Source organism: Sciurus carolinensis, chromosome 7, assembly GCF_902686445.1.
Source record: "Sciurus carolinensis chromosome 7, mSciCar1.2, whole genome shotgun sequence".
Classification (NCBI taxonomy): Eukaryota; Metazoa; Chordata; class Mammalia; order Rodentia; family Sciuridae; genus Sciurus; species Sciurus carolinensis.
In genome coordinates this window covers 94,658,504-94,681,471 of record NC_062219.1, presented here as the reverse complement: position 1 = coordinate 94,681,471, position 22,968 = coordinate 94,658,504, and the positions used below count along the sequence as shown (strand labels likewise).

At 32.4% G+C, this 22,968-nt stretch overlaps 1 protein-coding gene across 1 annotated transcript in view; it reads right to left on the bottom strand.

The window, feature by feature from the left end:
* Eys (eyes shut homolog) overlaps positions 1–22,968 on the bottom strand; it is a 1,705,088-nt gene that overhangs the window by 1,268,327 nt on the left and 413,793 nt on the right. The window contains 1 exon segment of the mRNA XM_047559194.1: positions 19,930–20,043. Coding sequence (XP_047415150.1) covers positions 19,930–20,043 — 114 coding nt within the window.

The following is a 22,968-nucleotide window of genomic DNA, read 5'->3' as shown; positions in this document are numbered from 1 at the left end:
TTTCAATAGATGCAGAAAAAGCATTCGATAAAATACAGCATCCCTTCATGCTCAAAACACTAGAAAAAATTGGGGTAGTGGGAACATTCCTAAACATTATAAAGGCAATCTACGCTAAGCCCATGGCTAATATCATTCTAAATGGTGAAAAACTGAAAGCGTTCCCCCTAAAAACTGGAACAAGGCAGGGATGCCCTCTTTCACCGCTTCTATTCAACATCGTCCTTGAGACTCTAGCCAGAGCAATCAGACAAACCGAAGAAATTAAAGGGATACGAATAGGAAAAGAAGAACTCAAACTATCCCTGTTCGCTGATGACATGATTATATATTTAGAGGAACCTGGAAATTCCACCAGAAAACTTTTAGAACTCATAAGTGAATTCAGTAAAGTAGCAGGTTACAAGATCAATGCTCATAAATCCAATGCATTTTTATACATAAGTGATGAATCTTCAGAAAGAGAAATTAGGAAAACTACCCCATTCACAATAGCATCAAAAAAAATAAAATACTTGGGAATCAATCTCACAAAAGAGGTGAAAGACCTCTACAATGAGAACTACAGAAAACGAAAGAAAGAAATTCAAGAAAACCTTAGAAGATGGAAAGATCTCCCATGTTCCTGGATAGGCAGAATTAATATCGTCAAAATGGCTATACTACCTAAAGTGCTATACAGATTCAATGCAATTCCAATTAAAATCCCAATGATGTACCTTGCAGAAATAGAGCAAGCAATTATGAAATTCATCTGGAAGAATAAAAAACCTAGAATAGCTAAAGCAATCCTCAGTAGCAAGAGCGAAGCAGGGGGTATTGCAATACCAGATCTTCAACTCTACTACAAAACAATAGTAACAAAAACGGCATGGTATTGGTACCAAAATAGACAGGTAGATCAATGGTACAGAATAGAGGACATGGACACAAACCCAAATAAATGCAATTTTCTCATACTAGACAAAGGTTCCAACAATATGCAATGGAGAAAAGATATCCTCTTCAACAAATGGTGCTGGGAAAACTGGAAAACTATATGCAATAGAATGAAATTAAACCCCTATCTCTGACCCTACACAAAACTCAACTCAAAATGGATCAAGGACCTCGGAATCAGACCAGAGACCCTGCATCTTATAGAAGAAAAAGTAGGTCCAAATCTTCAACTTGTTGGCTTAGGATCAGATTTCCTTAACAGGACTCCCATAGCACAAGAAATAAAAGCAAGAATCAACAACTGGGATAGATTCAAACTAAAAAGCTTTCTCTCAGCAAAGGAAACTATCAGAAATGTGAAGAGAGAGCCTACAGAGTGGGAGAATATCTTTGCCAACCATACCTCAGATAGAGCGCTAATTTCCAGAATCTATAAAGAACTCAAAAAACTCTACACGAAGAATACAAATAATCCAATCAACAAATGGGCTAAGGAAATGAACAGACACTTCACAGAAGAAGATGTACAAGTAATGAACAGATATATGAAAAAATGTTCAACATCCCTAGTAATAAGGGAAATGCAAATCAAAACTACCCTAAGATTTCATCTCACCCCAATTAGAATGGCGATTATCAAGAATACAAGCAACAATAGGTGTTTGTGAGGATGTGGTGAAAAAGGAACACTCATACATTGCTAGTGGGGTTGCAAATTAGTGAAGCCACTCTGGAAAGCAGTGTGGAGATTCCTCAGAAAGCTTGGAATGGAAACACCATTTGACCCAGCTATCCCACTCCTTGGTCTATACCCAAAGGACTTAAAATCAGCATACTACAGAGATACAGCCACATCAATGTTCATTGCTGCTCAATTCACCATAGCCAGATTGTGGAACCAACCTAGATGCCCTTCAGTTGATGAATGGATAAAGAAACTGTGGCATATTTATACAATGGAATATTACTCCGCAATGAAGAATGATAAAATTATGGCATTTGTAGGCAAATGGTCGAAATTGGAGAATATCATGCTAAGTGAGATAAGCCAATCTCAAAAAACTAAAGGACGAATGATCTCGCTGATAAGCGGATGAGGACATATAATGGGGGGTGGGAGGGGCTAGCATTAGGTTTAGGGTTAGGTTTAGAGTTAGGCTAAGGAGAGCGGCAAGAATGAAGGAAAGAAGGACTGTGTAGAGGGAAAAGAGGGGTGAGAGGGGTGGGGGGAGGGGAAAAATAAAATAAACATCATTACCCTATGTAAATGTAAAAAAAAAAAAAAAAAAAAAAGAAAATTTCCATAATCTGAAAAATTTTCTTCATTTCCATTCCCAATCAATGTTGCTTCTAATGTTCACCAGTTTTCTGACTTTTTTTTTCTATTTGAGAAATAATATATTGAAATCATACAATAGCATCTCCTTTTGCCTCATTGATCTTGTTCAGTATAGCATTTGAGAGTTACTTGAGTATTGGTCATTTGATCTTTCTTAGTACTAATTGTTCATTGTATGTACATTTTAGTCAACCTTCTCATCCCTGTGACCAAAATAATTTCAAGAATTAAAAATTAAAAGAGAAAATGTTCATTTGGGGCTCATGGTTTCAGAGGTCTCAATTCATAGATGGCCAACTCTGTACCTCATAGCCTGAGGTGAGGCAGTGCATCATGATGGAAGGGTTTGCAGGTGGAAAGCAGCTTAGAACATGACAACAAAAAAGGGAATGCTCCACTCACTAGGGCCAAAATATAAGTCTCAAAGGCATGCCCCTAGTGATCTACTTCCTCCAGCTACACACAACCTACCATCCAGTTAATCCTTTCAAGTGTATTAATGCACTGCTTGCTTATATTGAGGCTCTCTTTACCCAACCATTTCACCTCTAAATTTTCTTATATTGTCTCACGTGAGTTTCGAGGAGACGCCTTATTTCTAAATCATAAACAATGGGGTCAATAAACCATGGACTGAAACCCCAAAAAATGTTAGCCAAAGTAAACTTTCTTATTAAGAAAAAAATAAGAAGTGAGTCTGTAGTTTGCATGAATGTGGACTATAAATAATCACAACTTCATGAAAGGATGCAGCAAAAAATAAATAAAACAAAATAATATAAGTATGATTACCTTTTGAAACCTGGATTAATGTTATGAAATATTTGCATGATAGAATCTTGTCACATAGTCATTTTGCCAATTTTGGAGTAAGAATCTTTCTAACCCCTAGCTCTAGAAAAGTCTGCTCTAAGGTAAATTCTTAACCTCAGCACTGATGACATTTTTACCAGATATATTTTTATTGTGTACAGCTGTCTTCTCATTGTTTATAACATCCCTGACTTCTACACTGTATTAGTTGCCAAGGCTCCACCATAAAGTGGGTGACTAAAACAATAGTGTTGATTCCTTCTGAGGATTTGAGAGAGCCTCTCCAGCACCTCTCCCTTACTGTCAGTGTTTGGCTGGTAATCTTTGGCATTTCATGGTTGGTGGATTTATCATCCTGAACTCTACCTTCATCAGTCATGACAGTGTTTCTCAATGTGTGTGTCCATTTTCCCTTTTGATCATTAGTCACGTAGGTTCATCATATTCAAAAATAACTTCACCTTGGGTAATTATTTATTTCCAAATAAGGTCACATTATCTGGTGATCTAAGTAGGGCTGAGGACTTCAACATAACTAGGGCACAATTCAACACATAGCTTATCTACTAGAGACCCCCTTAATTCCTCTAGCCATGACAGCTGAAAGTGTTTCTAGATGTTGATGAATGTACCCTGGAGAGCCAAATTCATCTCTAGTTAGAACCATACTTTACAAAATTAGATTATCCATAGATTGACATGTTGTAAGGAATCCCGAGTTAGTCATATGCCATACAGAGTGGACAGAAGGATGTTCAGACAGGTCCAACTCCTCAAGAGGGATATTCAGTGGTTACTATAGGTGTGATGTGTCACAGTCCCACCACTGACCACCATAACTCATATGCTGAAATTATACTCTTTTCACCACAGGTGTCTTGTTATTGTTAGAATTAGTTTAATATCTACAGTTAAGTCCAAAACAGATGAGGTCACTTGATTATAGTTTCTCTGTTCTAGTTTTCCAGTGTACAAATTTATACTCAAAGACATACAAGCTTAAAAGTCATATCTACTTATTGATATTTTCAATACACAAAGCTAGGCGGAGAAGGGAACACTGCAATGAACACAGCTTCGAAAAGGAGGAATAGAGGAGAGAGGTACTTAGCAGAGACTGACCCATCCATGGTACTTCTGTAAACCCTACTCTGTAAGTGGTAAGCAATGGCTCATGGGGCAGTCAAGAAATTTTTCCAGTCTTCTTCCAACAGACCTACAAATCTCTTTGAATTATGTCCTATTTACTTCAGAATGAGAGTTAGGACATGTCCTTAAGGTTTATAGAAACATTATTTGTTCTACCTAAGGGGAACTACATACCTCTTCCATAAATCATTCCATAGTTTTAACAAAGGGTTTAAAAACCATATACTTTTATCTTGCCCTGAAGTCCATTTTACTGGTAATATCCTAGATTTGATCATTGCTCTGAGTCTATTTTGAAAAACTTTTTCCAGCTGGAAGTCTAAAAATAAGAATTATATTTTTTTCCAACAGTGTAATCCTGGGTTAAAAATATATTTTTTTTTCTTAATTCTGACTGAACACTATCTCACAAGCTCATCTCTTTTCTTTCTTATTTTATGTGATAAAATAAAATAGTCCAGTAAATGAATCTATTCGGTAATTTCAATAAGAGTAAATCAATCTTTTCATAATTTCAACATTTTCCCTGACATTGTCTTAACCCAGTCAGCAATGCTATAACATATGTTTTTAATCTTTGACATTGACACAGAGGGTTGTTTTACCAGTATTTGGTCAAAATGTTACTTGATTTCCTATTTGTAAGCCTCCTGTAAATGTGTCCTCACTGTTTTTCAAGACATCAGTAACATTTTCAAACGAAACTTGCAGCCTCTTTCCAAGTTAGTTCCATTGTCACTTGTATCAAGGTTTAGTCATGATGATGCCTTAATTCTTGGTACAAATTTCTATTACAAAGATCTTTATCTGTGTAATAAATGACCAACTCACACAGAGACCTACCATGACAACTCACTGCTACACCTCTCAGTGAGTTGACCAGGTGGCTTTGCTGCTCCAGATCTTGTGGTATGGCATCAATGATGAATTACTGCACATTTTATTGTTATGATAATCACATTTTACTTGAGGTTGGGATCTGGTTGTTCTGATATGAGCAAAGATTCATCACATGCTTTTGCTTTTTTTTTTTGAATAGTGTATCTTTATCTTTATCCCCATTTTATCTGTGCCCTCATATTTATGTGCATTTCTCATAGGCTGAATAAAGTTGAACCTTGCCTTTTTATCTAGATGGACAATCTATCTCACTTGTATTTTTTCCAGTCCAAGGACATTTAATGTAATTATTTATATGATTGGATTTATATCCATTATTTGGTTTTGTTTTTAATTTTTCCTATTGTTTGTTTCTTGGACCTAGATTACCCTTTTCATTTGATTAGTTAAATATGTTTATTATTCTACTGGATTTTATCATAGACATACTTCCTTACATTATTTTTTTACTTACTACATTTTGTATTTTTATTTGCATAGTCTGCTTAGGGCAATTTGTACTATTTCACATAAGATATAAGAATATTATGCGAGAATATTTCCATTTACACCATTCATTGTATTATGGTTGTCATATACTTTATGTTTACTTATGTTATTTCTGTATCCCACGAATTACTGCTATAAAATTTGTATTAAACATTTGAACTTGTTTTAAAGAATTAAAGAAAAGGAAGTTTTATATATAGTAGTAAATTTGACTATATATTTTCCATTTGCAAGACACTTATGACTTCTTATAGATGTAAGTTTCCATTCAATATTATTTTTCTTCAGGCTGAAGAACTTCCTTTAAAATATATTTTTAAAAAGTATAACTTTTATAAAAAAAAATTTAAATGTTTTCAAAAAACTTTAAAATTATAAGTTTTGTTCACATTACATTTCTCCTGAGAAACTTTGTCCTTGACTATGACTTCCTGAACTTTTGTGTGCACTAAATTTTACCAGCAGATTTTGATTCTATTAGAATTTTGTTGGCCTGAGTGTCAGAATTTCTTTTTATTATTCAATTTTAATTAATGTCATTTTCATCAACAAATCATAATTATACACATGAATGACATACATATGTTTTGACAGATGTCTAAAATGGGGAATGGTTAAGTTGATCTATATAACATAAACATCATGTCATTTACCTATAAATGTTTATAATGAGACATTTGAAATACACTGTCCTGGTTATTTAGAAACATACAGTACATTATTCATATGTGAAATGCATCTCAAAGCTTAAACTCCTGCCTATCTAAAGCTTTGTAACCTTTGATCAATAATTCTTCATCCCTTTTCTCCCATCTCACCATTCTGTGATAACTGTCATTCTATTCTTGACTCCTATAATTTCAATTTTTTTAATTCCACACAGATCTTTCGGGCTTTGTCTTTTTGTACCTGACTTTTTTCATTCAATATAATGTCTGCCAGGTTAAAATGTGTTGTCACAAATGACAGGATGTCCTTCTTTGAATTTTATTTTTAAAATTGACATATAAATATGAAAATTATACTATTAATGTGATACCAATCACTGTTTTAACAAATGTGTATATTGTTTAATTCTTAAAATTAAGGTAAACATACATGCCTCTGCAAATATTTATGATTTATGGTAATAATTTATGAAATCCTTCCCTTTAGCTTTTTTGAAGTGTACAATGCATTATTGCAATCTACTACCACTCTACTGTGCAATAGCACACCAGAACTCCTAGGTCCTATCTAGCTACAACTTTGTACCTATTCCCCATCACTTAACCCTCAATCACCTACTCTCCTCAGTCTCTAGTAATGAGAATTCTATTCTCAAAGTCAATAAAATCAACTAATTTAGATTCTTCATATGAACAAGAACATACAGTACTTTTCTTTCTGTTCCTACTTATTTAAGTGAGCGTAATAATCTCCTCTTCCATCCAAGATGTTAAAAATGGCAGGATTTTATTTATTTATTTTTGTGACTAAAGAGTATTCCACTCTGTATACATACCATATTTTCTACCAATTAGGATTAGAAAGACAATCAGTGCATATTCTGCAAAGAGGAGGGTCATTGGAGATGGAAATGTCCCTGATGCTTCAAGAGAAGCCATGTATGGTCAGCAAGACCCTAACCATCCTGTCAGATGGCACCACTAACAGAATAAAGCTAAAGGAGCCAAGAGGCTTCCCCACACATCAAGATTTCTGAGGAATCTCAGCTGACTATTAAGAGAAAATAGGAACAAGTTCAGTTTTGACCAGCTTGGTCTGTATGTGTACCATATTTTCTTCATCCATTCATCACTCAATGGACACATAGGTTTTGTACCTCCCCCCCCAACAACTTCTTGACTATTAGGCAGAGGGGAGTGAAGGGAGGGGAGGGCCTATGGGGTGAGAAGGAGAGAAGAATGAATCAGATATTATTACCCCATATGCTATATGACTATATGACTGGTGTGATTCTACATCATGTACAACCAGAAGAATGAGAAGATATACTCCATTTACGCATGACGCATCAAAGTGCATTCTGCTGTCATTTACAACAAATTAGAACAAATAAAAGTTGAAAAAAAGAATAGTCCTGTAATGAACATAAGAGTGAAGATATCACTCTTTAGTGATCATATGGTATTTTTAAAGAAATAGCTGTTTAAATCATTTGCCTATTTTAAATTTTTTCCTGGTTCACATTAATTATATGAATTAGTGGGTTTTATTGGGGGCATATGCATAAATGAATAAATCATGAATTACTCCTGGATATCACTGAGCTGCATCACCAAACCTTTTTACAGGACAAGGTCTCGCTAAGTTACCAAATTTGCAATCCTCTCTCAGCCTCACTAGTCCCTGGTATTACAGGTATGCACCACTGAGCTCAGGTTTAATGGTCAATTTTTAAAATCAAGTTATTTATTTTCCTGTAATTAAGTTGTTCCATAAATATTTCAGATATTAACCTCTTACCAGGTTTGTAAATATCTTATTATCTTCTGTGAATTCTCTCTTCACTGTTGATTGTTTCCTTTGCTCTGAAGAAGCTTTTAGTTTGTTACTATCCTATTGCTTTAATTTTGCCTTCATTGCCTGTGTTTTCTGAGTCATTTCAAAAACATTCTTGCCATGAACAATTTTATAGAGGTTTTCCCCTGTGTTTTCTTCTCGTAGTATTAGTATTAATGAAAGTATTCTGAGGAAAAAAATTTCTGTCATGATAATTAACTGCATTCTTGACATTGTGCCTGATATGTTGTATAATCTCTATGTTCTGTTTTCTCCCTTTAAATAATCATTATTTATTACAGACAGCCATTAACATGGCTGAACTCAAATACCAAACTGTTTTACTATTTTTCAGTCGTTATTTTCCTTGAGAACTGGGTAATTCTCAGTTGTGTGCTCTTCAGGCATTAAATAAAGATTTGTATAGTTTGCATGATTTGTCCATGACCTTCCATATGAGGTTTCCTCTTTGCTTGGATTCCTCTACTGGAATTCACTTTTCTGCCCTTGTAGAAGCCTCAAACTCTCTTCTGTTTCTTGATGGATAAGACTGCAGTTTTCTTCTATTATTTTCACTCGCCAATCAGTGAAAACTGATGGTACACTTAACGAGAAAGGCCAAAGACAAATTTTATCCATTAATGCTAAATCTTTAAAACATTGATTCCTCTTCAAAGTCTGTCTGCTTCTGGTCACCTTCAAAAAGTTGTTTTTTAAGTTTCTGAGAGCTTTCAATCATCATATGAGGAATGATATGTCTATATGTTACTTTATCACTAGCAGCCACCAGTATTTAAATTTTGTCTTGTTTTAAATATGTGCTCTTTTAAGTTCACCACAGTATATCTCAGATCTTTGAAAATACTTATTTGTGCCAAAAATCTCATGAACCAACCTCCCTCTGGCTTGTTTCCCCAAAGCTTGCCATTGCATCTTGCAACGAGTGAGTGTGTCCCCTGGCCCCAATTCATATGTTGAAACATAATCCTCAATCTTGGAAGTGGGGTCTTTGGGTTGTGATTAAATTAGGAGACAGGAACACCATTAATATTATTAATACCTATACAAAATGGTCTCCAGAAATATCCCTTGTTCCTTATGTGAGCTTCCAGTGAGTAAATAGACTTCTATGAGGAAACCAGCATTATCAGATATTAAATCTAATGGAATTTTGAGCTGGGAATTCCCAGCCTCCAGATCTATGGAGAATAAATTTCTGTTGTACTTAGGTGACCTAACAGGTAGTGTTTTTGTTATAGCAGACCATACTAAGGTGTATCCCTTCTACTATTAACAACTTTACCTATATTATTTATTTAATAAACCTTCTAAATTTTGGCTTCATTAAAACTCAATCTATTGATATTGCATCATTAATTTCAGCTCGCTAAGGAGCAATATTTTCTGTACAATCAGAACTCCATTGTCAAAATATGGGACTGCGATCCCTTTATTAGTAGTTACACAATGATCCTATTATTTTATTTTTAGTGTTTCAATACTGAACTGCTTCAATTCTTTCTGTATATCTTCTGTTAGGATACTAAGGCTGACAGAGAATAATCTCACAAATTAGAAGATCAATGTCAAGAAATTTATTATTTCTACTTCCAGCTATATTCAACACTGCTTAAATTTTGAAAATCGAAGACTCTTTTGGAGAAATGAAAAAGAAAGCCTGAAGAATCAGTGCTGTTGCTATGAGTAATATATGGGTGAAGCAACAAATCATGGGGTTGCTGAAAGTACAGTTGACCTCCATAGATGAAGGATTAGAGCTCATGGAGGGGATATCATGGTAATCCACACAGGGAAGTGAGATAATTTGCGTTTTTCTCTCATTCTCATTTTCTTTTATTTTTACCACAACTCTCATTTGCCAAAATCAACAGAAAGCATGAGAAATACAGATCTTGTATTTTAGCTTCCCATACATAAAATGGATTTGAAAGGGCAAACGCATGCTAGCTATCCTTCCTTTCAACTATTAACATTTCAAAGAAAAAAAAATTCTTTTGTCTTACATTCATCCCATTTAGCCAATATCTCCTTTCTCCTTCCTTGCCAAATATTTTCAGGATGGTAATCTTCTCTTGCTGTTTCTGTCTTCCATTTCTTCTATTATACTCTTTCACCATCAAAAAGCAAACTCTTCTAAACCCTTCTTGGGAAGGGCACCAAGGCCTCTTTCATAATCTTTCTGGAATATTTTCAAAACAAATCACAACAGATTCCTGTTTTATGCATCGTTGCACTGCTGTGACCAAAAAATCTGGCAAGAACTACTTAAAGAAGGATAAATTTATTTTGGCTCATGGTTTCAGAGGTTCAGTCTATAGTTGGCTGACTCCACAGCTCTGGGTTCAAGGTTATGGGGAGCATTATGGTGGAAAAGCATGGCAGAGGAAAGTTGCTTAGGAAATGACAACCAGGAAGCGTACAGGGAGTTCTGCTCACCAGAAGCAAAAGGTAAACCTCAAAGGTACACCCCCAGTGACCAGCTTCCTCCAGGCACAACTTACTTGCCAGTTAATCCATATCAGTCAATTATTCCAACACTTTGGCTAAAGCTCTTATAATCTAATAGTTTAATCTCCGAACATTTTTGCATTGTCTCAAAGGAGTTTAGTGGGATACCTCATGTCTAAAGCAAAACAATTCCCAATACTATTTGACATTTTCTTATCATTTCTTACTAATTGCAACTCTCTCTTCTTTTGATCTTACCTTGAGCTTCTTACTGTACATTCCTTTCTTTAGCAATTCCATATATTTTATTGTTACTCAGTGCCTATTCTAAGGAAAGAGCTTGGTCATTCTGTATGTTTTTTTTCCTAAATGATGCCTTATACAATTATAGTCCTTCCAGAACTCTCTCCTATGGTTCAGATTCACATTAGAACACTGAAGGGAAGCACTGACTTTAATAAATTACAATAATCTAACAAACTCAGGATGCCAGAAGCTCTGCTGCTTTCCCTCTACATTAAAACTGTTCCTTCTGCCCATGTGGCCCCGAAACAATAATCCACTTACTCATCCAAGAATCTGAATGTGATTTTTCCCCTTACTTTACACATCTGAATATCACAAAGGTCTAGCCTATTTGGTGTGTTACTTAAATGCCTCTCTAAATCATCCAATTTCCTTGTGCCTTTTCATATCTCTAATCTATAACATAGCTTGATTATTGCAAGCCTTGGTTACAATCTTCTCTAAAAGAAAAAAAAAATGAGAAAGAAAGAAGAAAGAAAGAAAGGAAGAAAGATAGATTTCACTTTATATAGAGGGATTTTTCAGAATGTACATTTGATTATGCTTTGCCAGATTAATGACTTCTATTATTCTTAGCTTTCTTTTTAATGTATTTATTGATTCTTTTTAGTTATACATGACAGCAGAATCCATTTTGATATAATTATACAAACATGGAATATGTCTTATTTCTATTCTTGTGGATGTACAAGATGGTGGGATTCACTGTGATGTTTTCATACACATTCATAGGAAAATTGTCAGATTCATTCCACTATCTCCTTTTTCTACCCCGCTTCCTTCCATTCCTTTTGTCTAATCTACTGAACTTCTATTCTTCTCCACACACCCCCACCCCATTACTGTGTATCAACTTCCACATATCAGAGAAAACATTTGACCTTTGGCTTTTAGGGACTGGATTATTTCACTTAGCATGATAGTCTCCAAAGTTGGCATGCTTGGTTTTGACTCTACTGAGCACATCAGTTTCATGCACTAAGGGTAATATCTGGATACACTGAATATTTTTGGTCTATTTCTATGCTTTTTCTTCCTTTCTTTTTTTTTTTTTCACCTCTGCTTTCTACTTTATTTATTTTGAATTTATTCCTGGAACATTAATGGTCCTACGACATCCATGACATGAGTTTCAGAATCATTGACATACACTTAGCTCAATTTGAAGAGGAAAAGCCCCTTTTCTTTTGCTGGAAAATAGGTAGTTGACACATTTGAATAGATTTGATCAACCTGGAAAGCATTTATAGTTAAAAGGTAAAAATGTGGAGAAGAATTGCTGAATAATACTAAAATTTAAAGGTGAGTAGTATTCTGGAAATTAAGAAAGATAAGAATTAGAAAATAATAGCAGTGCCATCACTTTCCAATTTTGCAATTGTTCAGATTACTATGAATTCATTGCAGACCAGTCCTCTGTAATGTTCAACTTAATTAAAATTTCCCTTCATTGTTAGAGTGTCAAGAATATTATTTCCTGCTGATAATGCAAATCAAAAGTGATTAGCATAAAATGTATGCTATTGTTAAGTATTTCTTTGGATCTGCCAGACCTATCATCCTATCATTTGCTCATACTGGGTTACCCAGATAGGACTGTCTGTAAAATGACTTGTCAACTAAACTCTGTCATATGTTTAATATAGTATGTTCACATAATGGTCAGTGACAATATTTTTTTTCTCTTATTGTGCTATTTTTGCAGAAAAGACATCTAAATGGCCTTAGCGATTAAATACTTAAAGTCAAAAAAGGTAATGGTTTAATTCTGTTTACATAGAATAAATGGGAAACAAAATCAACATCAAATACTAAATAAATTTTTGTATTGGATCAATAACTTATTATGAGCTTAGCATTTTACTTTTCATTCATTTAGTTGATCACTCTTCCAAAATAATACTCATGTGGACACTTTCATTAAAACAATTAATTCTAAATGACTTTTTGTTAATATTCTCCATTGATCTCTAGTGAACTCTCAGACATTTGCAAAACATACAGATAATTGTTGTATAGTCCAACCAAAGTATTTTGTCCTCTGAAAATATATAGTATAACTGTAAACTGACTAGACTGGAGCATTTAGTTACAGCTTCTATAAAACCCCATTGTAGCTCAACAGAATGACCAAAGTATGGCCTTTGAAGGAGGAAAAAATAATTGCTCCATTATCTGTACTCTAGTTCTTTTCACTTCACAAACACTTAAAATATGTACTTAAATCTGCTTTCTAATTACAAGTTCCCTTAACAGAGTGTCCTATCCAGAAAACAGCATTATTATTTTGGCTTTCGACATACTTAAGCATTTTTATTTTGCTGAATTTTCTTTCTCCTCTGTTTACTTTCTGTTGCAAACATGTTTAATGGCTAATTACCATTTCAGCTTTTTTATCTTAATTGCTACACATTTAGAGACATGTGTCATTAAAGCTTTAGCAGATAAGACATTCATTCAAACAATATTTACATTTTACTTGCTCGTAAATAGCTTTATTAAAATGACAATCTTTTTAATTCCAGCACCAACTTTCTTGAGAACTGCACAATAATTTGCATCAAAGCCTTGTCTTTTTGGCTTAGATATTGAAAAATTTTACATTTCAGCACCAAAACATAATAGAAGTTCAAAGAATATAACTTTATCAATGATATATGCAATATTATTTTCTCCCGAGTCTCTTTGAGTTTATGAAATTCAGTTGGAAAAGTTGATATTATGAATTATAAAGTCCTCAACATTTTAGTTACTAGAACATATACACTTAAATTATTTAATTTATGAGTCAAATTTTAATTGACAAATAAAATTAACATACAGTACACAACACGGTGCTTCAATATATGTACACATTTTGGAATCAAGCTAATTAACAGATGCATTCTCTCACATACTTAAAATTTTTGTGGTGAAAAATATAAAATCTACTCAGCAAATTCAAGCATATAATACTTTGTTTATTATGGTCACTATACTGCGTGATGGATCTTGATTTTATTTATACTATATAGCTAAAATTTGTCTCCTTTGATCAAACTTCACCCTTGGATAAACCTGGAGGACATTATATTGAATGAAATAAATGACACACAAAAATACAAATACTGCATGATGTTATTTATATGTGGAATCTACTCAAGGTAAATTCATAGAATCATACAGCTGAATCACACTTTTTTGCAGGTTACAGTGTTATCTTTATGTAGATCTGATTATCATTGATATACTATATAGCTTGAGAGATGTGATCTTCTCCACCTACTGAGAAAACTCCAACTTGTGAAATAGACTTGCCACTTTGAGTGCTTCTCTTGTAAGGACAACCATGTCTAAATTCAGACAGGAGCAAATATTTCATTATAGGTAGTCTTCATTCTTTCTTGACTACGATTATACTTCGATTTTAGGGTTTAAAATTGCTGATTGGATAAGGGCTGCATTACTATTTATCGTTAATGGTATTTTTTAAGCAAAGAGAAATAACTAGTATTTATAAAACATGACCAAATATACAATTCTCTTTATGGTTTGGGAGAAAATGAGTAAGTGAGGTTAATATCAGGTGTGTGTGTGTACATGTATGTTTGTTCTTAATAATTTTCATTTCAGTTGGTATGTAGAAAGAAAACTTGTGCTTTGAGCCATTATTTATTATCATGTATTCCACACATGGAAACATAAAAACTGCTACTTAGTATGTTCTCCTTAACAAGGTAAATTCCTATCAGAATTTATTTTGTAAAGTGTTGAGTATAGGAAGTCTTTAATACAGTAGGGCCTGGGTAAGCAATGATTCATCTTGTCAATGCATATGTAGGACAATGACAGCAGTATCAATTGGAGTGACTACTTTATATATTCTCGTTATAATTAAAATAGAAAGTCATAGCATCTAAAACAGAGAAGGTATATGTGATCCATATTTTGAGAATTTCTACAGATTAATAGTAATAATTACCTAAATCTGGTAAAGAAAAATTCATTTGTACCTATTAAAGTTTTCTGTTCATTTCTGAAGTAAAATTTAGTTTATAATAAATAGAAAACAAAATAATAGTACCCTTTTCTTTTAAAAGAAACACATATTTTTAAGTTTATTTGCTAGCTTCAGTCCCTAGGACTAAAATTTGGAAGGGAGCCCAGATTAAATCAAAGCTTACTGTCTTCTAAATCCAGTGGATGAACACTACATGTAAACATAATTGTATTAAGGGATTTATTTTCCATATGTATTAATTCTATTTTTAAAAAGAAATAAATATTCTAAAGATTTCAAATGAGAAATATAGCATTAAAAACATTATGTGTGAAAATGATGCTATTTGTAGAGGATCTGTAATTATAATACTAGAAACTAACAAGTATAAAATACCACATTATTCAGCTCTGCAGAAGTAATTATACCAAAATTTTTCTAATTATTTTCTATTGCCTCCATAAATGTACTACATAATCAAGTCTACTCTTTGGACAGATTCCTTTATGCAGTGTATACTTTAATGTTACAAGTTGCAATGAAATATAACCCTTACAAATGGGAAAATGCTTTCACTAGGTTACATTCCTAACTTTTGCATCCCCATTTACTATAGATTCACACATTTAAAAAACAGAATATACATCTTCTTTAAACTTTCTTTTTATCTTCAAATTTTCAAAAAATGAATTCATAAATGTAGAAATTCAAAAATGAATGTATTTTTCATGCGAATTTTACTTAAAATGGACAAATACTAATTTAATTGTGTACACTATAGAGTCATCTATTTCTTGGAATAAGAAAGATGATGCATGTGTCTTTAACGCAATGTATGTTTCTAGTGCAAATAAAGATCCCACAAATAAAATGTTAACTATAAAAACAAACCCACAGGACTAGTATAAAGATGCAGACGATTTGAGAATTTTGGACACCAGCGGTTGGCAGATGCTTTCTTAACAGGGTCAGATAATAAATACTTTAGGATTTACAAACAAGGGGGACATATGCCCCATGACTGCCAAAGCAGCAGCCAGACACAAATAGGAATGAATGAATGTGGAGGTATTTGAGGTACGCAATAGGGAAAGGTCTGGATTGTCTCCCATGAAACATAATTTGCTAAATCATATTTCCTTAATTCCAAAAACTAAACTTTTTTTGGTACCAGAATGGAACGCAGGGGTACTCAACTACCCAGACACATCTCCAGTTCTATTTTGTATTTTATTTAGAGACAGAGATTCACTGAGTTGCTTAGTGCCTCACTGTTGCTGAGCCTGGCTTTGAATTCAAGATCCTCCTGTCTCAACCTCCTGAGTCCCTAGGATTACAGGTTGTGCCACTGTGCCTGGCTAAAAACTATACATTTAAAATTACTGAATCAACTAAATATTTACTAAATTTAATTTTATGATTTTAAAGTGCTAGAATTACGTTTTTATGCACATTCTTTTTATTTCTTTTGGAAATAGATTGCTAAATTGCTAACAGGTTCAGAATAAAATTAATCAGAAAATAGGAAATTAATAAAATAAAAAAAGAAAATTATTTTTGTGCTTCGCAAAGAAAATTGACTAATAACTGGATATTTGTATACTGAAAGTGTATTTATTCATTTGGTTTAAAAATCAATTCCAATGAAACCTTCAAGGAAGTCTTTCCTATTAGCATTCAAAGGACAATTTCCTCAGTTAAATAATGTTAGTTGCTGTAAGTAACAAACTTCTTTAATTATAGTGGTTTAGCACAACAAAAGATTCGCTGTTGTTCATTTATTTGTGTTTTCCTCACTCAACACAATGGAGGTGCTCTTGGTGCAGAGACATCTTTCTTTAGGGACCTGTGTTATCCCATATATTGGTCATTGTCTTGTTTTTTAGGTTATCTCCCTTCTAAAAAGAATGGAGGAGAAAAGAGGAAGAAAATATTGAACAGGATATTTTTGTGGATCAGACTAAAGCTAGATTAAAGTTTCCCTTCATTTTCTTTTGGTCTAAACTCATTCACATGATCTCATCTACATGCAATATAATTAAGTTTATGTTTAGGAGTGGAGTATAAAGAAGAAGTAGCCAGATTCATTAATAAAAGGGAAGTTTTCCAGCTGAAAAAAATCTATAAAAGTATAAATTGAATTAGGGATGTGTTTTTATATAACACTACCTAGTGTGTCTATAGTGTAAATTTTATTATATGAAATAGTTACCAGGAAAAATAGAACATACTGTTAGAGGTATAAATTTTATCATAGCTTAGATGTATTTGCTTTCTGTTCTATCTTGTTTGTGTGATATTCCTTTAAACAATTTAACATGTTCTATAAAAGTAAGGCATTGGTAATAAATGAAAATTTCTTCTTTTCATTATAATTTATAGATTAAAATATTCAGCATGTGCAAGTTAAAATATTTATGATTATTTATACTTATTATTTCTGTTACACAGTTTTCTTTAAATTTAAGTTATTTTGCATTAGAAATTCTTATTTGGAATCATTTATTTTTAATTAAATTTTATATTTTAGAATAATATTAAATTTTTCAAATAGTTGTAAAGGTAATACATGGAAGTTCTATATGTCTTGAAACTTGCTTGAATTTTGCTATTTATTATAAAATATTGTCACAATTAAAGGACAAATATTGCCAGATTATTATTAACCAAAATTCATACTTTATTTGCATTTTATTGGTTTTAAGGTTTTTCTTAAAGAAGAAATATATTCTTCAATAAGAAAAAATATTTCTGTTCAAAGATATGGTGTCTTTTTTTGCTCCCAGATACCATACTAGTTATAGTAGTCATATTTCCTTACTCTACTTTTGCTTTTTGGAAAATTGCCTAGATTTTGCTGGTTTTTGATAAGCTTGACAGATTTGATGAATACTGATGAAGTAATTTTTAGAATGTTTTGCTGTTGAGTTTGCTTACTGCTTTTTCTGATGAGTAGAATAGGATAATATATTTTGGGGAGAAGATTACAAATATGAAGTGTCATTTTTCCATACTTCATATCAAAATTGTATGTTATTAAAATGACCTATCATTGTTGATGTTAAATTTAATGACTCAATTGAGTAGTGATTTCAGATTTCTCAATATAAAATTATTCTTCCCTTTACAAGCCCCTCTTTCCACATCCTACTCCTTTGGATGACAGTCCCTAACATTCTGCCTGAGTTTAAAGGATTGAGAGTTAGGTTCCACACCTCCTTCAATGTAAAATGTCTGCATAGATTATTTTGGATATTCTCTATATTATCCTCCCCCATTTACCTATTCAATCATTTGTTTTTAATCACTATGAACTAATAGATATTAATTTTTGCATTTTGGGTAATAAGTTCTTTTTTTAAATTTTGTTGCTCAAATTATTATAACTTTAGTCTGTAGCATTCAGTTAGTTTCTTTGTCTTTGATGTATTCTCTCTCTCTCTCTATTTTTCACACCTCCTTATCTTCTAGCATTACAGTAATGTCCCTGATTCAATGATCATCTCCAAATCTCATGCCTACATCTGGAACCAGCTAAATTTCTAAGGAATGGTAAATGATATGAGAATTAAAGACCTCAGTGCTGGGAAAATTTTAGTTTTAAAATGAAATCTGATTTTTATTTGCTGGGATTTCTTAGACCATACCCTCTATATCTTTTAGGATTTGTAATCAATAAACATACATTTATATCCTACATACTAAACATAATAAAATATTTCCTATTATGTGAATATCATATACATATGCTTGATTTTTTTAAAGAACTCCAATTAAAAAATAACTATTAGTGTTGGCAGACAACATGGTATTTTTACAATGCCTCATTAATCTATAATCTTAATTCAATGAAGTAAATATATTTTCATTTCAATTCAACATCTAAGAACACTATAACAGTTTAACCGGTTGCAAAATATCTGAAGAGGGTTGTACGATCTTCAATTTTTGATACGTAGTTTTACTAAAATACTTTCTAAAAACATTGATTCAACATTTATAAGTGTCTAAATCAATTATATTTAGTTGAGAAGTTTTCAAATTTCATGGCCTAGGGTAAAGATACTAGCATTCAAGGTAATATCCAGTGAATTACTTTCTGTATACTAGCTTGTGGAATATTTTATAAATAGGTTTTTATAAAGCAAAATAAAATTTTTTAAAGATTTTTGAAGTAAAATGAAATACTTTTACTGAAGGTAAAGAGTTATCATCAAATCCAAGATTAAATAACACGTATCTATGAATGACTTAGCACATGAAATGGTTTGGATAATTATCTCCCAAAGGCTCATGTATTAAAGGCTTGGACCCTCGTTTGGGGTAATGGGAAGATAGTAAAACTTCAAGAGGTGAAACCTTGTAGGAGGTCTTCTTGTGGATTTTAAGCATGCCCTTGAAGGAGATAATTATACCCCAGCCACATTCTCTTCCAGTTCCTCTTCAAGTCTTAGCCATGAGGTGAACAAGCTTTGCTCTGCCACACTTGCCCTCATGATGTGCTGTCTTGCTACAGGCCCAAAAGCAGTAAGGCCAATTGACTATGGACTGAAAGCCACAAAACTGGAAGCCTCCAACCTTTTGTCTTTGTAAGTTGATTATCTCAGGTAATAGTTATAATAATAACAAAAAGCTGAATAACAAAGTGCATCAAACTATGGCTACATTCAAAGATTTAAAATGATTAGCTTAGAAAGAAAAAAAAACCTCTCCATTTCCATTTTCTAATGGGGGAAACATTTCAAATAAAACAGGATAGACTATAAGAGACTTCACTTTTCATTGTATTATTTGGTTTCTTTGGTGGTCTTTCTAAAAGAAAAAGTAAGAAACTCAACTGTTTTTATGGATGTATAAGCAAAGCTCATTTCACTCTAGTTTCTTCCTAAAGGATAATTGGTCAAATCATTTTAGAAACTATCTTTAAGAAAATGAAAGACTAATAATGTAGTTGGAAGGCTGAAATGAGTTCAGAATACAGACAGAAATGCATTTTAAAGTTAATTATGTTTGCTTTTTCTTCTCCCTTGGTGTTCATTACCTTTAAATGGAGCTACATATTGGCAGAAGTAATTACCTGGTTGGTCAATGCAGGTGGCTGCTTTCTTGAAGGGCTGTGACACATACTCATTAGTATCTGTTTCACATCTTGTAACTTGAAAAATAATGAAAATTATGTGAAGTTTTAATAAGGCAAGCAGGTGCTAGGTTATAATTCTTAAATTTTCCCAAGCATTAATCCATTTAGGGAAATAACAGACTAGATTCATTAGAAAAGTATGTCACATATTATTGTTAGAACTCATTTATTTCACCTTATTTGAAACTAATTCTTACTAGAACTAATATGCAGACACATCTTGGAGTTTTTAGGCATTCAAAGTCGGCTTGAATGTTAATTAATTTGTCTTATTCTTGGGAGTGTAGAAACGGAGTAGATGTTTCAGCTTATTGAGAAGCAAATCAAATGTTAGGATTTGGAAAATAAAAATTAGCAAGATAGAAATATTGGTGAATCAATAGCATTCTTATGTATGTCACCAAGGACAAAATATTATTTATAAGCCACAGCTATTAAATGCTATTTAGTAATGAATCCAGGGGTACAGGGACATTTGGATCTACCCATGAACTTTATAGAGGTTATAGACTCAGGAAGATGAATCGCATGTCTTTCTGTATATTTCACAAACTAAGCTTATGTGGAAAAAACATGGAAATATCCATTAACTATATTGTATTAATATTTTCTTTGGCACAGTTCTCTGTTTCAGGTTTTCCATTATTATTGCACCATGAACTTGTTTTCATAAAGCTGACCTTCCATATGACATCACTTAGATTGTTAATTTCCTGAGTTAAAAAGCATAACCTAAACTGACACTGAATTGATTCTTATGAATAATGACAGGCAGTTTTCTTATTAATTTGCAGCAAGAGAAGAAAAATTGACATTGACATATAATGCAAATTATTCACAAATTGTATGAATAGATATGTTATCTCTATTATTAAAAGTTATCCAAAATAGTGACAATAATTTGATCCGGAGAAAAAACACACAATATTCAACTAAATAGAAATGATCATACTAAGCTACACAGGAAATGTTACTTTTATCACCAACAAAAAGAAATGGCAAATGAAAATCCAACTGTAGAACATTAAGTTAAGCTGAGGGAAATAAGTAAAAATATTTTAAAAATTATATGTAAGTGAACAAAGACTTACTGAGCCTTGAATGTATTTACTTGGTCATTTATATGGATCAACCTTTTGAGAAAAGAAGCTACAGTTACAAACCCTGTTAATTTACAAAAGTAAAAATATGCATTGAAAATTGAATATATCTATTTTTGTGACTATGTAAATATGTAGTAAAACAACTCCATCATAAATTACATATTCAAACATTCTCCTAGAGAATAAAGAAATTATAGAAATTAAATATTCAAATATTCTCCTGGAGAATTCCTCTGTTGACCATATTAACTTAATATATTAAACTTTTATTTCTTAATCAAATGCATTTTCTTTTCTACCTGGAGACATAAAATATTGGTCTTCAAATGGATGTGGGTTGCAAAGTAGGAAACTTTGGAAAAGAAATATAATTCAATTTTAATTCTGCTGTTAATAATATTTACATATTTAAAATAAGGTAATGGTTGATGACTAATTTTCAATTTTTAAACCCAACTTTTAGATAAAGCAGAGGACACTTAAATACACTCACATGAATACAATTGAATTTAATAAAGTCAAATAATGAAAATGAAAATGCAAACTATTGGTAATAGAATCTGATAGGTAGAAAGGATTAATTTGTAGAGAGGTAGATAAAATAAAAAAGTCACTTGTATTCTTAAATTTTAATAAAATCCAAGATAAATTATATGTATCTTATTAAAAAATGTAATCTTAATATACTAAGTAACTGTGATCAGCAGAAGAATTAAATTAATAATATATAATTTAGTGAGTTTAGGGAGTGGAGGAGGAAAGGTGATTTGTGTAATAAGTGAGCAAAGATTCATCTTTCACAATGAACAACCAATAAATAACATATGTAAATGCATCACAAATTTCAAGATAGATATATAAGCAAATTAAAGAAGAAAAAGAAGAAATAAAAAAGGAACTATTTAAAAATATTTCTTCTTAAAAAGTAAAATCAAGAATGAATACATGGGATGGTATCAAACTAAAAATCTTTAGTGCAGAGGAAACAATCTAGAACATGAACAGAGAGTTTAAAGAATGGGAGAAAATCCATACCACCCGTAGGTAAGATAGAGCATTAATCTCTAGGATATACAAAGAACTCAAAAAACTTAATACCAAAAATAAAAAATAACTCAATAAATGGGCAAAGGAACTGAACAGACACTTCAAAGAATAAATACTAATGGTCAAGAAATATGTGAAAAATTATTCAACTTCTCTAACAATTAGAGAAATGCAAATAAAAACTAATCTAAAATTTTATCTCACTCCAGTCAGAATGGCAATTATCAAGAATACAACTAACAATAAATGTTGACGAGGATGTGGGGACTGCAAATTGGCACAACCCCTCTGGAAAGCAGTATGGAGATTCCTTAGATAACTTGGAATAGAACCACCATTTGATCCAGTTATTCCACTCCTCTATCTATAAGCAAAGGACTTAAAATCACCATATTACAGTGAGACAGTCACATCAATGTTTATAGCAGTTGAATTCATAATAGTCAAGGTATGGAACAAACCTAGGTGTCCTTCAGCAGAAGAATTGATAAAGAAAATGTGGTATATATACATAAGGGACTATTACTCAACCATAAAGAAGAAAGAGATTATGGCATTTGCAGGTAGGTAAATGGATGCAACTGAAAACTATCATGCTAACTGAAATAAGCCTTTCCAAAATACCAAAGGTTAAATCTTCTCTTTGATATGTGGTGCTAACCCACAACAAGGGAGAGTGAGGAAGGGAAGAATAGAAATCCACTGGATTAGATAAAGGGGAATGAAGGGAAGGGAGGGGACTTAGGAATAGGAAGGACAGTAGAATTAATCATACATAATTTACCTATCC